This window comes from Megascapheus bottae, chromosome 1, assembly GCF_031878675.1.
Source record: "Megascapheus bottae isolate mThoBot1 chromosome 1, mThoBot2.hap1, whole genome shotgun sequence".
NCBI classification, from domain to species: domain Eukaryota; kingdom Metazoa; phylum Chordata; class Mammalia; order Rodentia; family Geomyidae; genus Megascapheus; species Megascapheus bottae.
In genome coordinates, this window is record NC_143509.1 from 59,525,409 (window position 1) to 59,544,946 (window position 19,538).

The 19,538-nt window shown below is 44.7% G+C and overlaps 1 protein-coding gene across 2 annotated transcripts; it reads left to right on the forward strand.

The window, feature by feature from the left end:
• The first annotated feature begins 1,579 nt into the window (after positions 1-1,579).
• Positions 1,580-19,395, forward strand: Popdc2 (popeye domain cAMP effector 2). Of its 2 annotated transcripts, none has more exons than XM_090332249.1 (4): positions 1,580-2,412; positions 7,338-7,446; positions 11,750-12,161; positions 18,583-19,395. In XM_090332249.1, the coding sequence occupies exons 1-4, from the start codon at positions 1,922-1,924 to the stop codon at positions 18,666-18,668; spliced, it is 1,098 nt and encodes a 365-aa protein (XP_090188375.1). In that variant the 5' UTR covers positions 1,580-1,921; the 3' UTR covers positions 18,669-19,395. The 2 variants fall into 2 exon arrangements, with proteins under 2 accessions (XP_090188375.1, XP_090188370.1); XM_090332244.1 differs by having other exon boundaries at positions 11,750-12,301; positions 18,583-18,672.
• The last annotated feature ends 143 nt before the right edge of the window (positions 19,396-19,538 follow it).

Consider the following 19,538-nt stretch of genomic DNA (forward strand, 5'->3'; position numbering starts at 1 on the left):
CCACTCCACAGCTCTGATGACACTGTGGGCCAGCATTGTCATGAGGGAGGCTTGGGATATTTCTTTCTTGACCGTCCTGTCCGTTTTTTTCTTTTTTACCACTTTCTTTTTTGCTCACGGCTGAAACTTTACCACTTGAGCCATGCCTCCACTTCCCATTTTTTCTGGTTAACTAACCATAAGAGTCTCACAAACTTTTCTTCTCAAGCTGGCTTGGAACCATGATCCTCAGATCTCAGCCTTCTGAGTAACTGTGATTACAGGCATGAACCCTCAGCACAGTTGGCCACGGTTGTCTTCGAGGCTTCTTTCAGCTAATACTTGTCTCGTAGCAGGCGTTCAATAAATTATTTGTTGAACTAAAGATTCACTCAGCACACTTGACAATACCTGGGTTGTTGTTGGTTTTTCCTTAACTGGCTGCATTTTAACAGTAAAGTAAAGGCCTAAAATCTTAAATGAATTAGCCATTTGGATGGTTATGGAAGGTTATTGAGTTCACCGCCTGTACTCTAGGGTCAATAAAACTTCTGGGTTCTCCTAACCCAGGAGTCAGCAGGAAAAACCCAGAAGGCATTTGGAATGCAGAGTCACATTTCTTAGCTTGATGTTTGCACAGTCCAGATTTATTTATTTCCTGAAAGTCCAAAGCAGGTTCCCCCATGCAAATAACTTACCCTGGGAGTGCTAAGTCAGATGGTCTCAGGTTCAAATCCTTGTAAAAATAGCCCCTCTCTGCACCTCAGTTTCACTCAGATTTAGAAGGAAGATTATGCTAATGACTGAATAGTAAGTACATAAAATGCCTAACATAAATCTGTCACTTAAAGGTGCTTCTGAGTTATTGGGATAGGTGATAGTGATGATATGTATTATTATTTCTTTTTTATTGTAATGTATAGAGGGGTTACAGTTACACTTGCCAGAGAGTAGATGCATTACCTGTAGCACACTGATGCCCCTTCTCATGTTTTTGTCCCCATTTCCCTCCCCCCCAATCATCTTGTTTTGCCCCTTTCCTATTTCAATTAATCAAATAAACATATTGTATTATCATTTCTTAACTATTACTAGATCCAAATACATGTTAGAGAGAGTTAGCTTGGAATTCAAAAGACTGCTTTTACAGAGCTATTTCTGTTGAATGGACATCATATAAGAGCATAATGATTATTTGCAATGTCTTAAAGGCTTTCAAGAGGTTTTTTCACTGCTGACCCTGTATCTGCTGCTAGTGTGATATTCTGCTGCTTTGACTGCCCTTCTCCCTCAGGGGTTCCCTGTGGCCCTTCCTCTAGCGAGTTCTGTCTCTACACCTTGTCCCGCCTGCAGTGTGAAGATGAAATCTCTCTGTGACTTCTGTTGACCCAAGGTCTTATCTTGTCCTCTGGGAGGTATGTTAAGTGCTCTGCCTGTCTGCCTGGCCTGTTTTTTCTCACTGCCAGTACCTCTTGGATTCCAATTCCAAACATGGTATCCCTCCGGGGTCACCCTTTCTTCCGGTGCCAAGAGAGAACGCATTCCAAATGGCACACAAGTATGCCTCCCATGCTGGGCGCTGTCATTCTGCTTGGGAACAGAGAGCAGGATGTGGCCGCTTCCCTCGACACAGCTGAAGTTGTCAGTCTACCTTTGTCTGGGAACAATTTCTCTTCTCTGTTAGGAACTAACTATGAAGGCCATCCTAAAAAACCTGGAGTCACGGGAGTTTTCCACCACTCTACAGAAACAGCCAGAGCCTCGCTGAGGAAGAAAACAGCTTTTCTATTTCTTCATGTACTATGATTGGAATCCATTCCCAAAGCCACCGGAAGCATCCCTGCTGGCAGAGGCAGATTTGGTGGTGAGAAGGCACCTGGAAGTACAGCCCAATTCATTCGCAGTGTTTCCTATATGTGCAAGGCTTTGACACACCTCAATAATGAGCACCAACAGTAGCTCGGTGGGCCAGCTCCTCTTCCAGGGGCCAACATGCTTTGGCTGGAAGCAGGTTCTGGAAGGTGCTGTCTACCACCTTGCCAACTGTATCCTGCTCTTTGGCTTCATGGCTGGCAGTGGGGTGTATGGATGCTTCTACCTTTTTGGCTTCTTGGGCACAGGCTACCTGTGCTATATGCTGTGGGGTTGGTTTGATGCCTGTGGGCTGGACGTGGTCTGCTGGAGTTGTCTGTTGACAGTGGCTTGCCTGCTCCAGCTGGCACACCAGGTGTACCGCCTGCGCATGAACGTCCTCCCGGAGGAGTTTGACCTTCTCTATAAGACGCTCTGCCTGCCCCTGCGGGTTCCCCTGTGCTCCTACAAGGAGATTGTTCGCTGCTGCCAAGAGCAGGTCTTGAGTCTGGCCATGGAGCAGAACTATGCCGTGGAAGGAGAGACACCCATCAACCGCCTGTCCCTGCTGCTCTCAGGCCGGTAAGTTCCTCTGTCCAGGATTCGGATCCCCCTCCCTCCCTGCTGAGCCTACACTTCTCATTTCCCAGGATCCCTTTCCATTTCATGTCCCCTTTCACTGAGGGAAGGATGTGGCAAGTGATTTTTCTAGGAGTGAGTTTATTCCTCTTTCTTTGTATTTTCCAAGAGACAGATCATGGGGTGTCTTCTCAGTTGGTAAGAATGACTGTATGAATACTTGTGGCTGGGAAGTATGGGGTGAAATGTTTCTTGAACTCACAGATAAAATGACCACACACACACACACACACACACACACACACACCTATGTCTGTAATTTTCCCTATATGTATTAACATTTACTCATTATGTGCAACTATGTGCAAGGAATAAGACCAGAAAGAGAGGAGATCCCCAGTAACCTCTCTTCCTCCTGGAGCATCAGCTACAACCTTGCTATGTTTGACTTGTACAGCATCTAAAGTACAACTGTTCTGTGTACAGCCAGGTACGGAGGGATGTACTTCCATTTTCCGTGCCAGTTGTTCTGCCAAGATTCTTGTAGACCAAGAAGTCAAGCCCTTAACGCTGAGGGCCCACGAGGACAGAGAGCAGTGATGTCCATATTGTCACAGTGAGGATTTGGTGGAGATGCTTCTCCTCTGAAACACTGACAGTAAGACATGGGGAGCAGCAGTTGCTGCCCGCATCAGTGTGTGCTCGCCTGGTCAGCAGGTGAATGGTGGTTAGTGACATCTAATGAGGGAGGCCCATGGGACTAAGTACTGCATACTGCAGTAGTTAGAGTTTTTTTTAAGTCTTGCCTCAGTGTCTCTTGGAGATAAGCACCCATTCTCCCCCAATTTCTGCCAGCTTGTTCAAGACTGCAAATGTGGCAGAAAAATTAAGATGGTGATTGAGAGGTTCTGATTCCAAGAAAGGAATAAAAGACAGAAACTAAATATGATTGCTAGCCATGCTATGAGGGAATGAAATTAATGATGCTAATAGTATGACAACATAATGACTACTAATGATGTGTATTCTTTTATAGTATCCAAAGTGTTATATATACACATATATTCCTTATTTACTTGTTGGTTGTGGGGCTTGAACTCCGGGGCTGGGTGTTGTCCCTGAGTTCTTCAGCTCAAGGCTAATGCTCTACCACTTGAGCCACAGCACCACTTGTGGTTTTCTTGTGGTTAATTGTAGATAAGAGTCTCAGGAACTTTCATGTCCAGGCTGGCTTTGAACCTTAATCCTCAGATCTCAGCCTCCTGAGTAGCTAGGATTATAGGTGTGAGCCACCGGCACCCATCTTTTATTTATTTATTTTTTTGACTCAGAATTGTTGAGTGAGTTATGAAGGGAGAGATACTTCATATCATTTACTAAGAAATTAAAAGGGCAAACAAGTGGACCAGGAGTTTGACCTAGTGGTAGAGTGCTTGCCTAGCATGCACGAAGACCAGGGTTCGATTCCTTGGTACCACATACATAGAAAAAAGCTGGAACTGGTGCTGTGGCTCAAGTGGTAGAGCTCTAGCCTTGAGAAAAGTACTCTATTTTCCAAGTCCCAGGAGGACCACTAAGAGACCACCAAGAGTCAGACGTTCTGAAATGCAAAAGCAAGGCTTTATTCAGGCAGGCTAGCTCCAGGCTTCCCCACACAGCAGAGCCTAGGAGGAAGCCCTGAACAGAATTTCTACAGGGCTTTTAAAGGCAAAGACTACAGATTTACATCAACATAGCAATCAGCTATTGGAGTGAGATAAGGTAGGAGTTAGGGACACTTCAGGGCAGTAGAGTCCTAATTAACTGTCTGAGGGTAGTTTTATGTCTTTAGAAAAAAATGCCATCCCTTGAATTTACATGAGTTCTGGTTAATTTTAACCCAGACAGGTCAGTTCCTGGGACTTAATGGCACTACAATTCTGTTTCTTTAATTTATGTGCACTTTTGGGTCACTCACAGTTTACATGCTGCTTCAGAATGGGAGCACTTTCTTTTCTTTTTTTTTTTTTTTTAGCTCTTCAGTCCAAGGACAGTGCTCAGGCCCTGAGTTCAAGCCCCATGACTGGCAAAAAAAAATTTTTTAAGGGGCAAATAAGTGAATTCATCTGTAAACTATACATTATCTGAAAACAACTATACATGGTTACTATATTCAAAACATTTGCTAGCTGTAGTTCTGTACTTAAAAACAATGGAGCCTGTTCATTCTTGAGCTCCATGATGCTATTTGATAATTATATCTTCCCTTTTAAAGGAGGGGGACCAGGAAGAGTCACCCTCCACTGCACAGACTCATTTCTAGAAGCAGATTGTAATTATCATACAATTCAGGTGTCCTTACATATGAGGCATTTCCTCTGAGCTTGTGTAAGCTGGTGATCCTGGGAGGGAGAAAGAGAGCTTGCCTGCATTGTTCTTTCCAGCACACTTTGCAGGAAAAGCATAAATTAGGGGCGAGGGGTGTAACTCAGTGGTAGAATGCTTGCCTAGCATAAAAAAGCCCTGTGTTAAATCCCCAGAACCTCAAAAAAAAAAATGTAAGTTAGCAATTAGGAAGTGATACTGGGAAAATGTTGCTGGTTATCTTTGAGATGATAGCAGTCTTTCGTGCAATCCCAAGTTTCTTAAGTCAAACAAGGAGGAAGGAGGCTAGCCTGTTCCTGGGCTCCATTTGAAGGATGAGCCACTGCAACCTGAGCTGGTTAGAAAGTGGTGCTGGATACTAGGAAGCTGATCCTCTGCTGCAGACTCCCACTGGTATATGGAGACTGTCGTCTGGAGCTCTTTGCTCAAACCTCAGAAGTCGTCTTTGTTTTGCTCTTACAAGGGCAATGTGGCCCTTTCAAGACTCTGAGAATTAAGTGACTTCCTCAAAGCCAGTCACCAGCTTAAGCTGAGCTTGTCCTTGCAGTTTCTCTCTTAGAAAATGGGAAAGTACCAACTCCCACCTGTACAACCCCTGAGCAGGTAACTAGCATCTTTCTAAACTTTCACATGAAGACATAACCCATCATCGAGAGCAAGAAAGGAAAAGAGACAGATAATAAAAGATGCAGTAGAGTTGTTGAGATGGTTTCCTTGCCCAGAATAATGGTGGGGGAGCTGCCTATGCTCAGCAGCTTCTTTCTCTCCTCAAGTCTTCCTCTCTGAGGTAAGATTTCCCGAGCTTTTGATCCTTGTTTAGGGTAATACACAAATGAATTTATTCACTCATTTGCTCTTCTTTCCTTCTTCTCTTCCTCCCTCCCTAATAAGAATGCTAGGCAGTCCCAGTCTATCAAAGAAGCCAATAATTAATGTGATACTCTATCATGGCTATAGTTTTTCTTTCTTTTTTTCTTTTACTTTTTTCCTGCTGGTCCTGAGGCTTGAACTCTGGGCTTGGGCTCTGTCCCTGAGCTTCTTTTGCTCAGGCTAGCATTCTACCACTTGAGACATGGCACCACTTCCAGATTTTTTTTTTCTGTGATGTAACTGGAAACAAGAGTCTCAAAGACTTTTCTGCCTGGGCTAGGTTCCAACCAAGATCCTCAGATCTCAGCCTTCTAAGTAGCTAGGATTACAGGCGGGAGCCACCAGCACCTGGCTTACTGCTATCATTTTTTCCAAGAAGAAAGGCAAAGTGGGTGACCTAGTGAGTCACCAATGGGTCTCTTTCCTGAGGAGTTCCGATAAGACTTTGTGTGGAATGGAGCATTTAACCTGAGGCCTGAGGGAAAGAGGTTCAGCTGAAGTCAGCACTTCATGTGACTCTCATCCTTTTGTTTCTCAGTAAATATTCCTGGGTCATTCTTGGTTTATCACCCAGTCTTGCAGTTGCAAGTGTGTTCTTGCCATTCTTAGCCTAGTTGGAGACCTACATCCTCTTCTGCTCTCCTTCTTTAGGAGATGATCAGATAAAAGGTAGTTATGGTTGTAGTCTCTTGGTGATTTGTATGCATACATCTACATCTAGACATTGATTAAAACCTCAACTTGATATCCCATTAATTCAAACTGAGCCCCTTGGCTATAACTAGCAGCAAGAGACAACCTTTCTTTTCTTCTTTTTGTTGGTCATGGGGCTTGAACTCTGGGCCTGGACCCTGTCCTTGAACTCTTCAGCTCAAGGCCATTGTTGTACCCCTTAAGCCACAGTGCCACTTCCAGTTTTCTGGTGGATAATTGGAGATAAGAGTCTCACAGACTTGTGGACTTTTGTGCCCAGGCTGGCTTTGAACCAGAGCCCTCAGATCTCAGCCTCCTAAGTAGCTAGGATTACAAGCATGAGCCACTAGCACCCAGCTAGCAAGGGACACAATCTTTAGCTATTCAGCCATGTGTCCAGTCAAAGCTCTAGCACTGTAGAAGACAAGAAAATAAAAATAAAAAGCAAATAATGGAGACTAGAGTTCCCAGATCTTATCCATCTCTATCCTTATCTGCTTCCCTATGGCCTAGTCATCCTTCCAACCTCAGCTAGATGGTCATCTTTGAGAAGTTTGTCATAGTCAGAGACCAAACTTTCCCCCTCCCTGGGCTCCTTCACCACAAAAACACTTAACACATTCACCTGTGGCCAGTTATTTATGTGCCTGTGACTTCCTCTAACCTAGCAAATTCTCAAAGACAAAGGCCAGATTCCACCTTCAGGGTTTGTGTTCAATTGCTCTGGGATAAGGCCCAGGCCTAGGGGCTTTTTTGAAATTCTCCCACCCCAGGCTGCATCTTCCAGCTAGGAACTGAGAACTCTGGGTAGCGGAGGGGAATAAGGTTCAGGAAGACTCCCTTTTTTCAATGCCACCCCTGGTTAAACAGCTCCTGCTTTGGATTCTTTCATGCTTTTAATGAGATTTTACTGTTGTATGATTTGTAACACATGCCCTTTGCGAAGGACATTTGGGCAGCCATTTCCCTTTCGCACACCATTTCTTTTCTGTTTTTGACAGCGTTCGGGTGAGTCAAGATGGGCAGTTTCTGCACTACATCTTTCCATACCAGTTTATGGACTCTCCTGAGTGGGAATCGCTGCATCCCTCAGAGGAGGGGACCTTTCAGGTAATAAGGAACCCCAAGCAGCCCGCTCCTGTCCCTCTGTAACCCAGCTTCAGCTGCCACATCTTTCCTCTCCCACATCTGTCCTTTACTGCTTGCCAATGTGATGATTGGCCACTTACTCCCCTGCGGGAAGAGTGACCGGGCATCTGGAGAATGGGCCTAACAGGACAGTGCTGGTCTTTGAATGGTAGGCATGTAACTGTTCTGCTGAAAACCCTTTCAGAATACACTGACGCCCACAAAAGAAAAACTTTCAGCCCTTAGTGAATCACTTAAAGAGATTTCTGGTCACATCTCTGTTAAGAAATATCAAGTAGATAAAAGAGAAGATAGGGACAGAGACCTCAACAGATAAGAATTTAAGCATCATTGAAGAGGGGTGCCAAGTGCCACCAAACAGAGTCAGAGATGCAAGGGCAGGTGGGATGGGGTTTAAGGAAGCTGTTGAGTTGTGGGACCAGGCAGCTCCAAGGCCCCCCCCGGGGCAATGTGCACTTCCAGGTAGGGCCAGGGCTGAGATTTATTTTGAGAACCACTCATGGTGTGGACTTCTGAGATCATGTTCTGAGAATGGGCCTGGAGGGAAGGAGGTCAGTAAGCTATGGGGGCATCACTGGCTTATGAGGACAAGATAGATTCCCATCAATGTCCCACCCTTCCTTCTTTATACCTTTGCCATGACCCACCACTCATACTTCTCCAATTTCACTATATTGGTGTACAATTCCATGCCCTGGCCACTACTTGGTCTTTTCTATCTGAAATACATTTCCACTTAGACAAGAGATCCTGACAACATCTCTTCTGTGGACTCTGCCCAGTTCCACCAGTTTCTACCCTTACAGTTTGCTGCTCTTTTGGCTTAAGCTGACTCTGCCATGTTGCTTTCTATTGTGATGGTCTGAGTTTCTTTCTGTCTTCCACCTAATGAATTCTTTAAAGATTTGGGTTTCTCCTTCTTTCTAACCCCAGGATACTAAGGACAATTCTAGGATCATCAGAGATATTCAAGAAAGGTTTACTAAGTTGTCTTCCTAGTGGGCCGTTGATACCCCCTCTGGACTCTGTAGAGTCCTCACATCCACCTGCCAAGTGGGGAAGGAACCTGGCCTCTTATCCCTACTCTGTCTTCTGCCAGCCCTTCAAATTTGATTACTTCCTTTTTGTTCTGGATTTCTGGATGGCTAGCATGAGGCATGTACCACATGCCTCATTGATTCACACCAATCTGGAATAGATATTGTTGCTGTTGTTAGCATTATTATAGATGGGGACACTAGGACTCTAAAACATCCTAAAGTTTATCTAAAAAGTTGAAAAACTAAGTAATCTGGATCTACTATTTGTACTCCTGTTACAAGTAGGTGGACCATCAGAAGAGTGGAGTTTATGTGTGCACACCCCCCCCCACACACACACACACACACTCATTCATCCTTTCAGACTCCCCTGTCCACATAGTATGTTGGCACTGGGTTCCACGTATCTCCTATCACTCCAATCAAGGAGTCGCTGAGCCAACATATAAGCCAAGCCCGGAACAGACACATACCAGGCAATGCCATTTGGCTGAGCCCGCTTCCGTCCCCACCCTGACAGTTGGCTCTGTGGTGATGGAGCCTGGGAGGTGTTGTTGATCCCATGGCCAGGGCTGCCAGCCACAGACCCCTCCATTCATATTCCCATCCACCCCACATATCTCCACCCCTTCTGCCTGTCCCAGCAGAGTCCTCTGGGAACTCCCTGAGGGTGTCCAGGAGGGCTGAGCAGCCCTGAGCCAGCTAGACCAGGGTTGTGACACTGACAGGGAAGAGCAGGTGGGGTGCCCAAAGCCCTCGCCTGAATTATGGTCTAAAGGAAAGGCTGTAACCCCAGATGGCCTCTCAGCCTGGAATGTGAATATGATCCTATTCCTGTCTTATATTTTTAGTGTGTACCTCATTTGGAAGCAATAGGATCCCACATTTGCTATTGACAGTGTGAAGTCCCATTTCCTCTTTGCAGATAGGTCCCCCTGGGGTCAAATCCTGTCCCAAGTTATAGTTCATCCTGGGTTTGCCTTTTGCAGTAACATAGTTTTTGTTGACTAAAAGAGAGAAATCAACAGTGACTGCCTAAATTCACATAGTCTTTAACTCAAAGCAATCAACATTCCATCAGAGCCCTCAATAAGTCAGTTACTAGATCTGCTAATCACTGGCACTGTGGCTCTCTCAGGAACCATCGTCATTCCTCTAATCTGTGACCATTTTCCTGGACCTAAGTCCTATTTTCATATAACATCACATTTAGTATCCTCTACCAACCTGAGATGAGTATGAAGAAAAACATTGATACTTGCCAATGCTTTGTAGACATGCCCCAATGCATGAGAGAACCAATCCAGAAGCAGATTTCTGCAGCCCCTTTGGGAAAGAAATCTGTACAGAACTTTTCAAAGTGTTATTTGATAGTCTTATAACATACAAGATTATACTCTTCACTTAACTCATTCATTTTCCAAGAATATTTACTGAGCATTTTATAGACACTGATAATGGTGCTTGAAATATATTAGTGAACAGCACAAATGAATGTCCCTTCCCTTCAGCAATTTACAACTTATAGAGACAAAATATAATCCACAGACATAATAAACAAGTAAATTATGTGCTTTGTCAGAGGGCAATAACTATGTAAATAAGAACAGTAGTAGTAAGGGAGAGGTAGTTGTGATTTTATATTAGGTTGCCATAGAAGCCCTGGTCACACACATGCCATTTGAGCAAAGTGTGAATTCTGAGTATTTGGAGAAGAACATATGAGATACAGAGGAAGGAACAAGAGCAAGTCCTGAGGTGTGACTAGTGTACTTGAGGTCCAGAAAAACCAGGAGGAATGAGATGAGCAGGGAGGTGGGGGGGGGGAGTTGATGTGTATATTTTCTGAACAGAGCCAAAAGGCTTTCGTATTGAACTGGATGTAGGATGTAAAAGAAAGAGACAGTCAGGGAAGATTCCATGGCTGGTCAGCTGAGCTGAGAAATGCTGCAGTTAGAGCTGATCTGGAAAAATAGAAGGCTTTATCTGACATGTCCATCTTCTGTGGATAGCCAATGAAGAATGCTGCCCAAACAGGTAAATATTCAAAACTAGAATTCAGAAATGAAGTCAGTCTTGTCTCATAGTTTTGAGAGTTGGCTGTATACAGGTCATACTTAAAACCAGTGTATGAGATTAAGATCCCTTAGAGAATGAGTGTAGACCAAGAAGGGGTCCAGGAGTGGACACAGTCATTAAGAAATTGGGAGGAAAAGGTAAAGCAGTGAAGGAACCTGAGAAGGAGAAATCAGAAGGCTGTCTTGTGAGTATGGCATCCTGTGTACCAAAGACAACAGTGTGTTAAAGAGGAGGGACTTCAGTGCTAACAAACCAATCAGTGTGCAAATAGATTGATGGACCCAGCAACTTAGAGGGTCATCAGTGACAGGACAATAAATGAATTTAAAAAAATAATGATGTAATAAAACCGAACACTAGCTGGGCTCACTCCTATAATCCTAGCTACTCAGGAGGCTGAGATATGAGGATTGCAATTCAAAACCAGCCAGGGTATGAAAATCCATGAGACTCTTATCTCCAATTAACCACCAGAAAACTGAAAGTGGTGCTGTGGCTCAGAGTAGTAGCCTTGAGCTGAAGAGCTCAGAGACGACACAGGCCTAGAGTTCAAGCACCATGGCCAACGAAGAAAAGAAAAGAAACAACTGAACACTAATAAACACTGAGTGGCTCATGCTTATAATCCTAGCTACTCAGGAGGCTGAGAGCTGAAAATCATGGTTTGAAGCCGACATGGGCAGATAAGTCAGAGAGATTCCTATCTCCAGCTAACCAGCCAAAAGCCATTAATGGCTGAAGCGACAGTGTGCTAGCCCTGAGTGAAAAAGCTAAGGTCTACCATCCAGGCCTTGAATTCAAGCCCCAGACCAGCACACACACACACACACACACACACACACACACACACACACACACACACACACACACCTTTCATAGCCTATTACTGTTGCATACCCATTACTGGTATCCATCATGAAAACACATCAGATGAGAGGTAAGGACACAGAATATGGAGGAGGTGTCTCCAGTGGGTGAAGGCTCCTGACACAGGACGTGCCTTGTCTGTGCACACAGGTAAGAGATCCAGGCAAGTTATGGGTGGCATTTCAAGGAGACTACGACCATCTGCCCAGTAGCCGCATGTCCCTCCATCCACGCAGCTGTGGGTCTAAGCGTCTCCTCCCGCTTCCCCGCATCCCCAGGTCACTCTGACCGCGGAGACCGAATGCAGCTACATTTCCTGGCCCCGCAAAAGCCTCCACCTTCTTCTGAGCAGAGAGCGCTACCTCTCCCGCCTCTTCTCCGCCCTGCTGGGCTATGACATCTCGGAGAAGCTCTACACCCTCAACGACAAGCTCTTCGCTAAATTCGGGCTGCGCTTCGACATCCGTCTCCCCAGCCTCTACCACGTCCTGGGTCCTTCCTCCTCGGATGGAGGCCCCGAGTCGGAGGACGAGGACGTGTCTGAGCCCGCCTGGTCCGCAGCCCGGCCCCCGGGCCCGCCACCACCACCGCCGCTGCCGCCGCCGCCTGGCTCGTCCCCTTGGCCGGCCACCACCCATCCTGCGCGGGTGCCCCGGGCCAGGACGCCCAGGCGCGACAGCAGCCCCCTGGGTGAGGACTCCACCAGCCTGGTGCTGGAGGATTTTGAGGAGGTGTCGGAATCGGAGTCCTTTATGGATTATAGGAGTGATGGGGAGTACATGAGGTGAGGGCGGCACTAACACGGGCACGCCCACCGGCGCAGGATCCACGTGAGTACACGTCCCCACCCGAGGCTGCCTTTAACTCCGCTTCCACGGGGGCAAAGCACGCCTGCACGATCCTCTCTGCTCCCAGGACTCTCAGAACTCAGCTAACCCCACCTGGCAACTCACTCCAGGTGCATGCAGGGCATGCAGGAGTCCCTAAACCCATTGACTGTTCACTGAATTGCATTCTGGAAAGCGGGCCGGTTGACATTTTGAGTCGTCTGGTAGCTCTTGCTTGCTTTCCTCTCCCTCTCCCCCCTCCCCAAGGTTGTGCTCATCACTAAGGCCACCTCTGAGGCTAAAGGGATTTGGTGTGTGGTATGGATAATGATGACAGTGATGATAATGATTTGGTGGTAGTAGGGTTTGAACTCAAGGCCCTATGATTTGTTAGGCAGTCACTCTACTGCTTGAGCCTCAGGACCAATCCTGTGGCAGGTGTTTTAGAGGACTGAGAATGCTGGCATGGCCTGGTACTAGAGGCTCACATCTGTAATCCTATCTTCCCAGGAGACTGACATCTGAGAACCCTCGTTCAAAGCCAAGCCAGATAAGAAAATCCACAAGACTTTCCAATGTACCACCAAAAAACCCTGAAATAGGGGTATGGTTCAAATGATAGTGCCAGTCTTTAGTGATATAATTTTGATTAAGTTCTAAATACTAAGTCCCAGTGATTGTAAATAGAGATTCCCTTCTTGAACACTTGTTTGTTAAACTTGTCATTTAAAATATGATGTAAAAATCAACATTAATAACTTCTTTAATAAAAAAAAGCTAAGGGACACAGTTCAAGCCCCAGTACCAGGAGAAAAAAAAATGCTGGTATATTTATTTCTACTCCCATTGTGTTCCTGATGTTCAATCAGTACTGGAAAGCAGCTGTTTATTTAGCCTGCACAAGCTGGAAATCTCTGTAAGTGGCACATTTTGAAGCAGCTCATGATTTCAGGCTACTAGTTCTGGAAGGAGAATGTCCCAGCCTACTTTCCTCTTGCCTGGTTGAGATCTGTTGGTCATTCAGGCAAAAGGCTGGATGCCATCTGTTAACATTATTGTTAACCAAGGATAGGACAGGCTGGCTTTCCCTGCACCTTGTCCATGGCAAAGGTGATGTGGGCCCAAATCTGGAGGGTCCACCACAGTGGAGCTGGCAGGTTCCTCTCCTGGGACTGTGTACAAGAAAGGCCACACTCAATAATTCTGGGAAGTTGCTTTCATGTTCCCTCTGATGGCTCTCACCATGTTGTGACATTTTCCTCTGGGACTCTACTCCAACCTTGGTGGAGGCCCTGCTTTTCCTCAGGAAAATCCCCCCTCCCTCAGTTCTGAAGGCATGCGAAAGTAAAGAGGGTGTAGAGATACCCCACCAGTCTTTGGGAAGCACCTATACATTTCTCATGGAACTTGCCTGGTGAAGACCTCTGGAGGTAACAAAGAAAATGAGTGAATGTCTATGCAGGCATAATGAGAGAAGCCCAGAGAAATGATCACAATGGCAGATATTGGGGGTTTGTAGATGTGGGGTTTCTCACCTCCTGGGCACCCATAGGTGAGCTGATCCTGGTGTGATTCCAAGGCTCTGAGGCTCACGGTGGCTTTGCTGGCTTTCTCCATTTGCCCAGTCCTCCCCTTCTCTCCCATGGTGTTGCCATTCACCTTCCTACTTGGCTACCTCTGTCCATGCTCAGCAGGATGCACTATGAGTCCCTCTGTGTCCAGCATGTCTTCCTACTTTGCACTCCTTATCAACTCACAGAGCTCTATCCTGGTGTTGTCCTCAATTTCCTTCTCTCCCTGATTCTTTTATTTTCTTCCTTTTTCTCCCTCTCTGACTTCTGCTCAGTCCTTGGTTTGTGGGTTCTTTTCCTTTGCATTTGTCCTGTCTTCTTCTTCTTCCAGCTCATCTTGTTCTTTTGCCCCTTTCTGGCCATGATTTACCTCTTTATCTTCCTCCCAAACCACCTCATACCACCTTCTCCTGGACTTAAACTTACAATTCTTCTGCCTCAGCTTCCCAGTGCTGGAATTATAGGTGAGAAACAGCATACCTCTCTCTATCTTATTAATTTTTAATCCTAAAACTTTCAAGATCAGTACCTATTTCTCTAACTAAAAAGAAAACCACTCAGGCCAGGCACCAATGGCTCATATCTGTAGCCCCAGCTTCTCAGGAGGCTGAGATCTGAGGATTGTAGTTTGAAGCTAGCTGGCACAGACAAATGCAAGACTCATCTCCAGTTAACCCGGAAAAAAATGAGAACAGAAGGCATGACTCAAGTTGTAGAGCCTCTGCTGTGAGCATGAAGACCCAGATTCAATTCCTCGGTACCACATACATAGGAAAAATAATATCAGAGTAAGAGCTTGAGGCCATGAGTTCAAGCCCCAGTACTGGTGGGTGTACACATATGTATGCATGCGCACACACACACACACACACACACACACTCACAAAAGAAAACCATTCAACTGAAGATATAAAAATTCCCAATTTCAAGAATGTTTTCTAAACATCAGGAGGCAGACAAAATGGCAAACAAGAAAGAACCAGGAACTGGGAACCCATAACCCTGACTTCTGGATCTGGCTCAGCTACTCAGCAATTCTGTGATTTCAAAAACCATAGCCTGGCTAAATTCATGCTTTCTTCACTGAGTTGTTGCACTTTCTGTCTGTAGGAGCCTTCTTAGCTGAGGTGAGATGGCAAAAACTGAAATTTTCAGTGGGAAAGACACAAATCCCAGGACATTTGTGTGTTTTTCAGCAAGAACTCGGCTCTGTTTCACTTTCATTTTTCTGATCACTCAGGACTGTTCTTTCTGGGGGTAGGTTCTCTTTGACTAGCAGCCTCCTCTATTCTATACCTACAAAGAATCCACCACTTGCCATGTGATGGCAGTGAAGATATTCTTTGTGAAAGGTCACAGCTCAACCACCAAGTCATTGTTGAGATGCAAAGTTCAGCCTTTTCTGAGACTCAGACAAGAAAACTGCTATCATACTTACTGTCTAAAGTACTGGCTTTTGAAGCACAAAGGAGAATGTAGTACAAGGTGTTTTTGTTTGTTTAGGTCCAATAGAGAGGAAGATTTAAAAATACAAGCCATCTTTAAAGCACAGATCAGGCATTCAGAGCAAGGTTCTTGAAAGAAAACATGCATTCAAAAAGAAAGCATGGTCAAATGGACCAAATTTCAAAGGTCTTCAATTTAGTCTTAAGACCATAGGATGAATTAACTTGAGATCATTTTTCTGAAATTGTAGTTTGGGGTTTTTTTCTCATCTTATTACCATCCAACTCCTTACAGGTTTTGTTTTGTTTTACTTTGTGAGGCTATTGGTGCTTGAACTCAAGGCCTGGGAGCTACCCCTTAGCATTTTTGCTTAAGCCTAGCACCTTCTAACTTGTGCCAAACAGCTCTACTTCCAACCTTTTGGTGGTTAATTGGAGATAAGAGCCTCACAGACTTCTCTTCTAGGACTAACTTTGAACAATGATCCTTAGATCTTAGTCTTTTGAGTAGCTAGGATCACAGGCATGACTTACCAACACCTAACTAAGTTATTAATAAATAAACAAAAATTAGCAACTTGATAATTGATAGAAATTTACTGCAGCTTCCTTTATGAAGTAGGGCATAATTCACCATCTACCTCCTGGCATTCTAGTTACCAAAATAGCAAAATTGCTATTGGTCCCAGCACAGCACTTACCTAAGAGGTAGGAAGCTGGCTGAATTGGGCTTTGTTAGGAACAACACTGACCCAGTGCTGTTTCTCACATCAATACAGCTGAAGAACCAGGCAAAGCTTCTACTGGAGTTCTTGTCTGAAGACAACACAGTGATCATTCTGGTGGTACACAAAAGCAAACAAAAATGCCATTGTTTCTTGTAAAGCCAAACAGTGCCAGAGAATACTGTATTCACACAGGATCTTCCTGACAGATCCCCTCCAACCCCTCACCTCACTTGATGCTGTCGGCAGTCTCTGCCATGTCTACCATGTGTCTCTTACCCACTGGAGATGCTCAGTGGGGAGGACCTTAGCGGAAAGGTATTGAGGTTAGTTGAATTAAGCAATGGTTCCATTACCACAGACTAAATCAGAAGCCATTTGAAATCTGGCAAATTGTTGTTTTGTTTTGTGCTGATATTGAGGTTTGAACTCAGGGTGTGGGTGCTATTCCTTCACTTAATCTGCTCACAGCTGGCACTCTACCACTTGAGCCACAGTTCCACTTTGGGCTTTTTGCTGGTTAATTGGAGATAAGTGTTTCTCAGATTTATCTGCTATAATTGGCTTACTCAGTTTTCAGCCTCTTAAGTAGCTAGAATTACAGGCAAAAGCCACTGGTGCCTGGCTTGAAATGTGGCCAATTTTGATTATGTTTCCTTATTGTTGGAAATAAAAAATTCAGTCATTTTGAAAGTAAAAAATTATATAATGTTTCCTTTTTCTTTATTATTTATGTAATCAGATGATAGATTAAAATCTTGAGGCAAATTGTGATTCAGGAAAGAAGCCCATGATTTGATCTAAGGATAATTCTTGTAGGCAGAAATTTAATTCAAGGCTGAAATGATAAGGAAAAGGATCCCAGCTCATGGGCAAGTGAATTACCCATCATTATAAGAATTCATGAAGGAACTAGAAATCTTCTGGAACTCTTCAGAGGTGACGCAGCCTGTGGAGAAAGGGTAATTGCTCTTCAAATAACTTTGCCATGCATATGTGGTGCTGTGGTTCTGAAAGGGGTATTCTGATCCTGCCGGTGGTGGCAGGAGAAGCAGGTGCCTTGTCCGTGAAACTGGCTGGACATTTCTGTCTGCCAGGAATGCTGAGAGAATAACTGAGATGAAGTGGATCAAGGCCATTATAAATTGTAACACACTAGTTAAATGCACAATGAGGCTTAGCATTCGGTGTGTTCACGTTTGTATCCTTGTCCTCTTTGTCTCTCTGTCATATGTCACTCTCTCTGATTATATTATTCCAGGGATAGTAGTCTGTCTTTCCGGGAAAGTGATAACTAACCCCCCTCACACCAGATAAAGCAAAGCTCAAAGATAGATTCCTGGAAAGACCCTGTGTAGCTTCTTAGCTCCTACATGGCCACGCAATGGCTATACCTCAGATTCTTCTCAGATTCTGATCTGGAAGGAGACAGGCCATAGTCTTACCATGTGACTGAGAAGGGCCCATGGGGCACTTTGGTGATAGTCAATGTGAATAACAGCACTTTTCTCTCCAAACCACTGGAAAGACTCCCAGGAAAGAAACCACTGGAACAGAAACCCTGATCTTGAAGAGGCCTGGCAGGCACTGGCTCACTCTAGTAGGCTATGTCTGCTGCCTAAGGCTACTTCAGTCAGTAAGGTAGTGAACTGGCTTCTCGATTCCCTCCCAGAAACCTCTGAAGCTCTCAGATCATTTTTCATTTTCCTACTTCAACTTTACAGACATTGGGTACAGTTGAAATTAGGAGTTGGGCTGGGTGCCAGTGGCTCATGTCTATAATCCTAGCTACTCAGGAGGCTGAGATCTGAAGATCATGGTGTGAATCCAGCCTGGATAGAAAGTCTGTGAGACTCTCACCCCTAATTAATATCTCTCTCTCTCTCTCTCTCTCTCTCTCTCTCTCTCTCTCTCTCTCTCTCTCTCTCTCTCTCTCTCCCACACACACACACACACACTCACACACACAGGCTTCAAGGGAGCTATGGCTCAAGTAGTAGATCATTAGCCTGAACAAAAGAAGCTCAAGGCCAGTGCCCAGCCCTTGAGTTCAAATGCCAAGACTGGGGGAAAAATGTAGAATTGGTATAGAGATTTTTAAAAATAATTTAAAAAATAAATAGAGATTTAAAAATAGTGGGGAGTCTGACATACAAACCCTCAGCTTAATTCTAATTATGTTCTAAAACCTAAGTTCCAGTGATTGCATATAGAATTTTCCTTCTTGAGTACTTGTTTGTTAAACATGACATTTGAAATATGATGCAAAAATCAATGTTAATAAATTCTTTAATAAAAAAATAGGGCTTGGAGTTTGACCTAGTGGTAGAGTGTTTGCCTAGCATGCATGAAGACCCGGGTTTGATTCCTGCTACCACATACATAGAAAAAGCCAGAAGTAGTGCTGTGGCTCAAATGGTAGAGCTCTCACCTTGAGAAAGCTCAAGGACAATGCTCAGGCCCTGAGTTCAAGCCCTAGGACTGGCAAAAAAAAAATCTATCTGGGGCCAGGACTGAAATCCTTCCTCTTTTTCTTTCCACAGTTTCCAGAACCCCTCTCCAGATTTCCTCTCAAGTTACATCCAGGGGACGGGTCCCTTTGGCTCCAATCCATACTCCTGAACTTTAAGATCACCAAGCTGTTGACTAAGCTGTCTCTGGCCAGGACAGCGCTTCTGCATTCACAGAGCAGTCACTTGCACGCAGGCACCTCTTCTCTCCCACTGGAAGGTTCCCAGGGAAGGTGGGAGTGGACACTGGATGTTATCCTCCTACAATACCAAGAGCCCTGAGTGACATGGAGAAATCCACCTTCATGAAACTTCCTTAGGAGAAGGCATCCAAAGGCATCAGGCTGGACTCCGGGTTGCAGAATCTTGGCAGGTTCCATACCCTCTGAGCCTCGTCTGTTAAGTGAACTCAAAATCCCCTCCCTGCCCGCAAAGATGAGCTGCTGTAGGTCAAGCGCTCACAATGGGTCGTGGCTTCTAAGCTCTCAACAAACCCCTCAGCCATATTCCCTACATGGTTTCAATAAATTATCTGAGAGCATCCATGGTGTCAGCTAGCCAAGAAGGAGGTTTGCCAGTAGTTGTCTCATTTCACAATGACATTTCATCTTATGGAAGCAGAAATTTAAGAACTTTTAAGTTCTTTTGAAGTTCAACTTACAAATCCCTTATTTTACTTATGAACTAAGTATTAAATAATAGCATTTAGGAGGAATTGATAGACTTAGCAACTTTGATTTCCTTCCTTAGACATTTAAAAGTGGATTTATAAATGGAATATAGTCTATTTTCCTTGTGTTCCCTCCATACTTCAATATATATTCTGGTTATCTAATGTGATGTAAAACCTATCCCTAAAACAATGACTTCAAACATTTATTTTTGCTTGAGACTAATGTGAGTTCACGTAGGAGGTACTCACTCCATTTCTGTCACCACTGGATCCTAGCTGAACATCTCTCTCTCTCTCTCTCTCTCTCTCTCTCTCT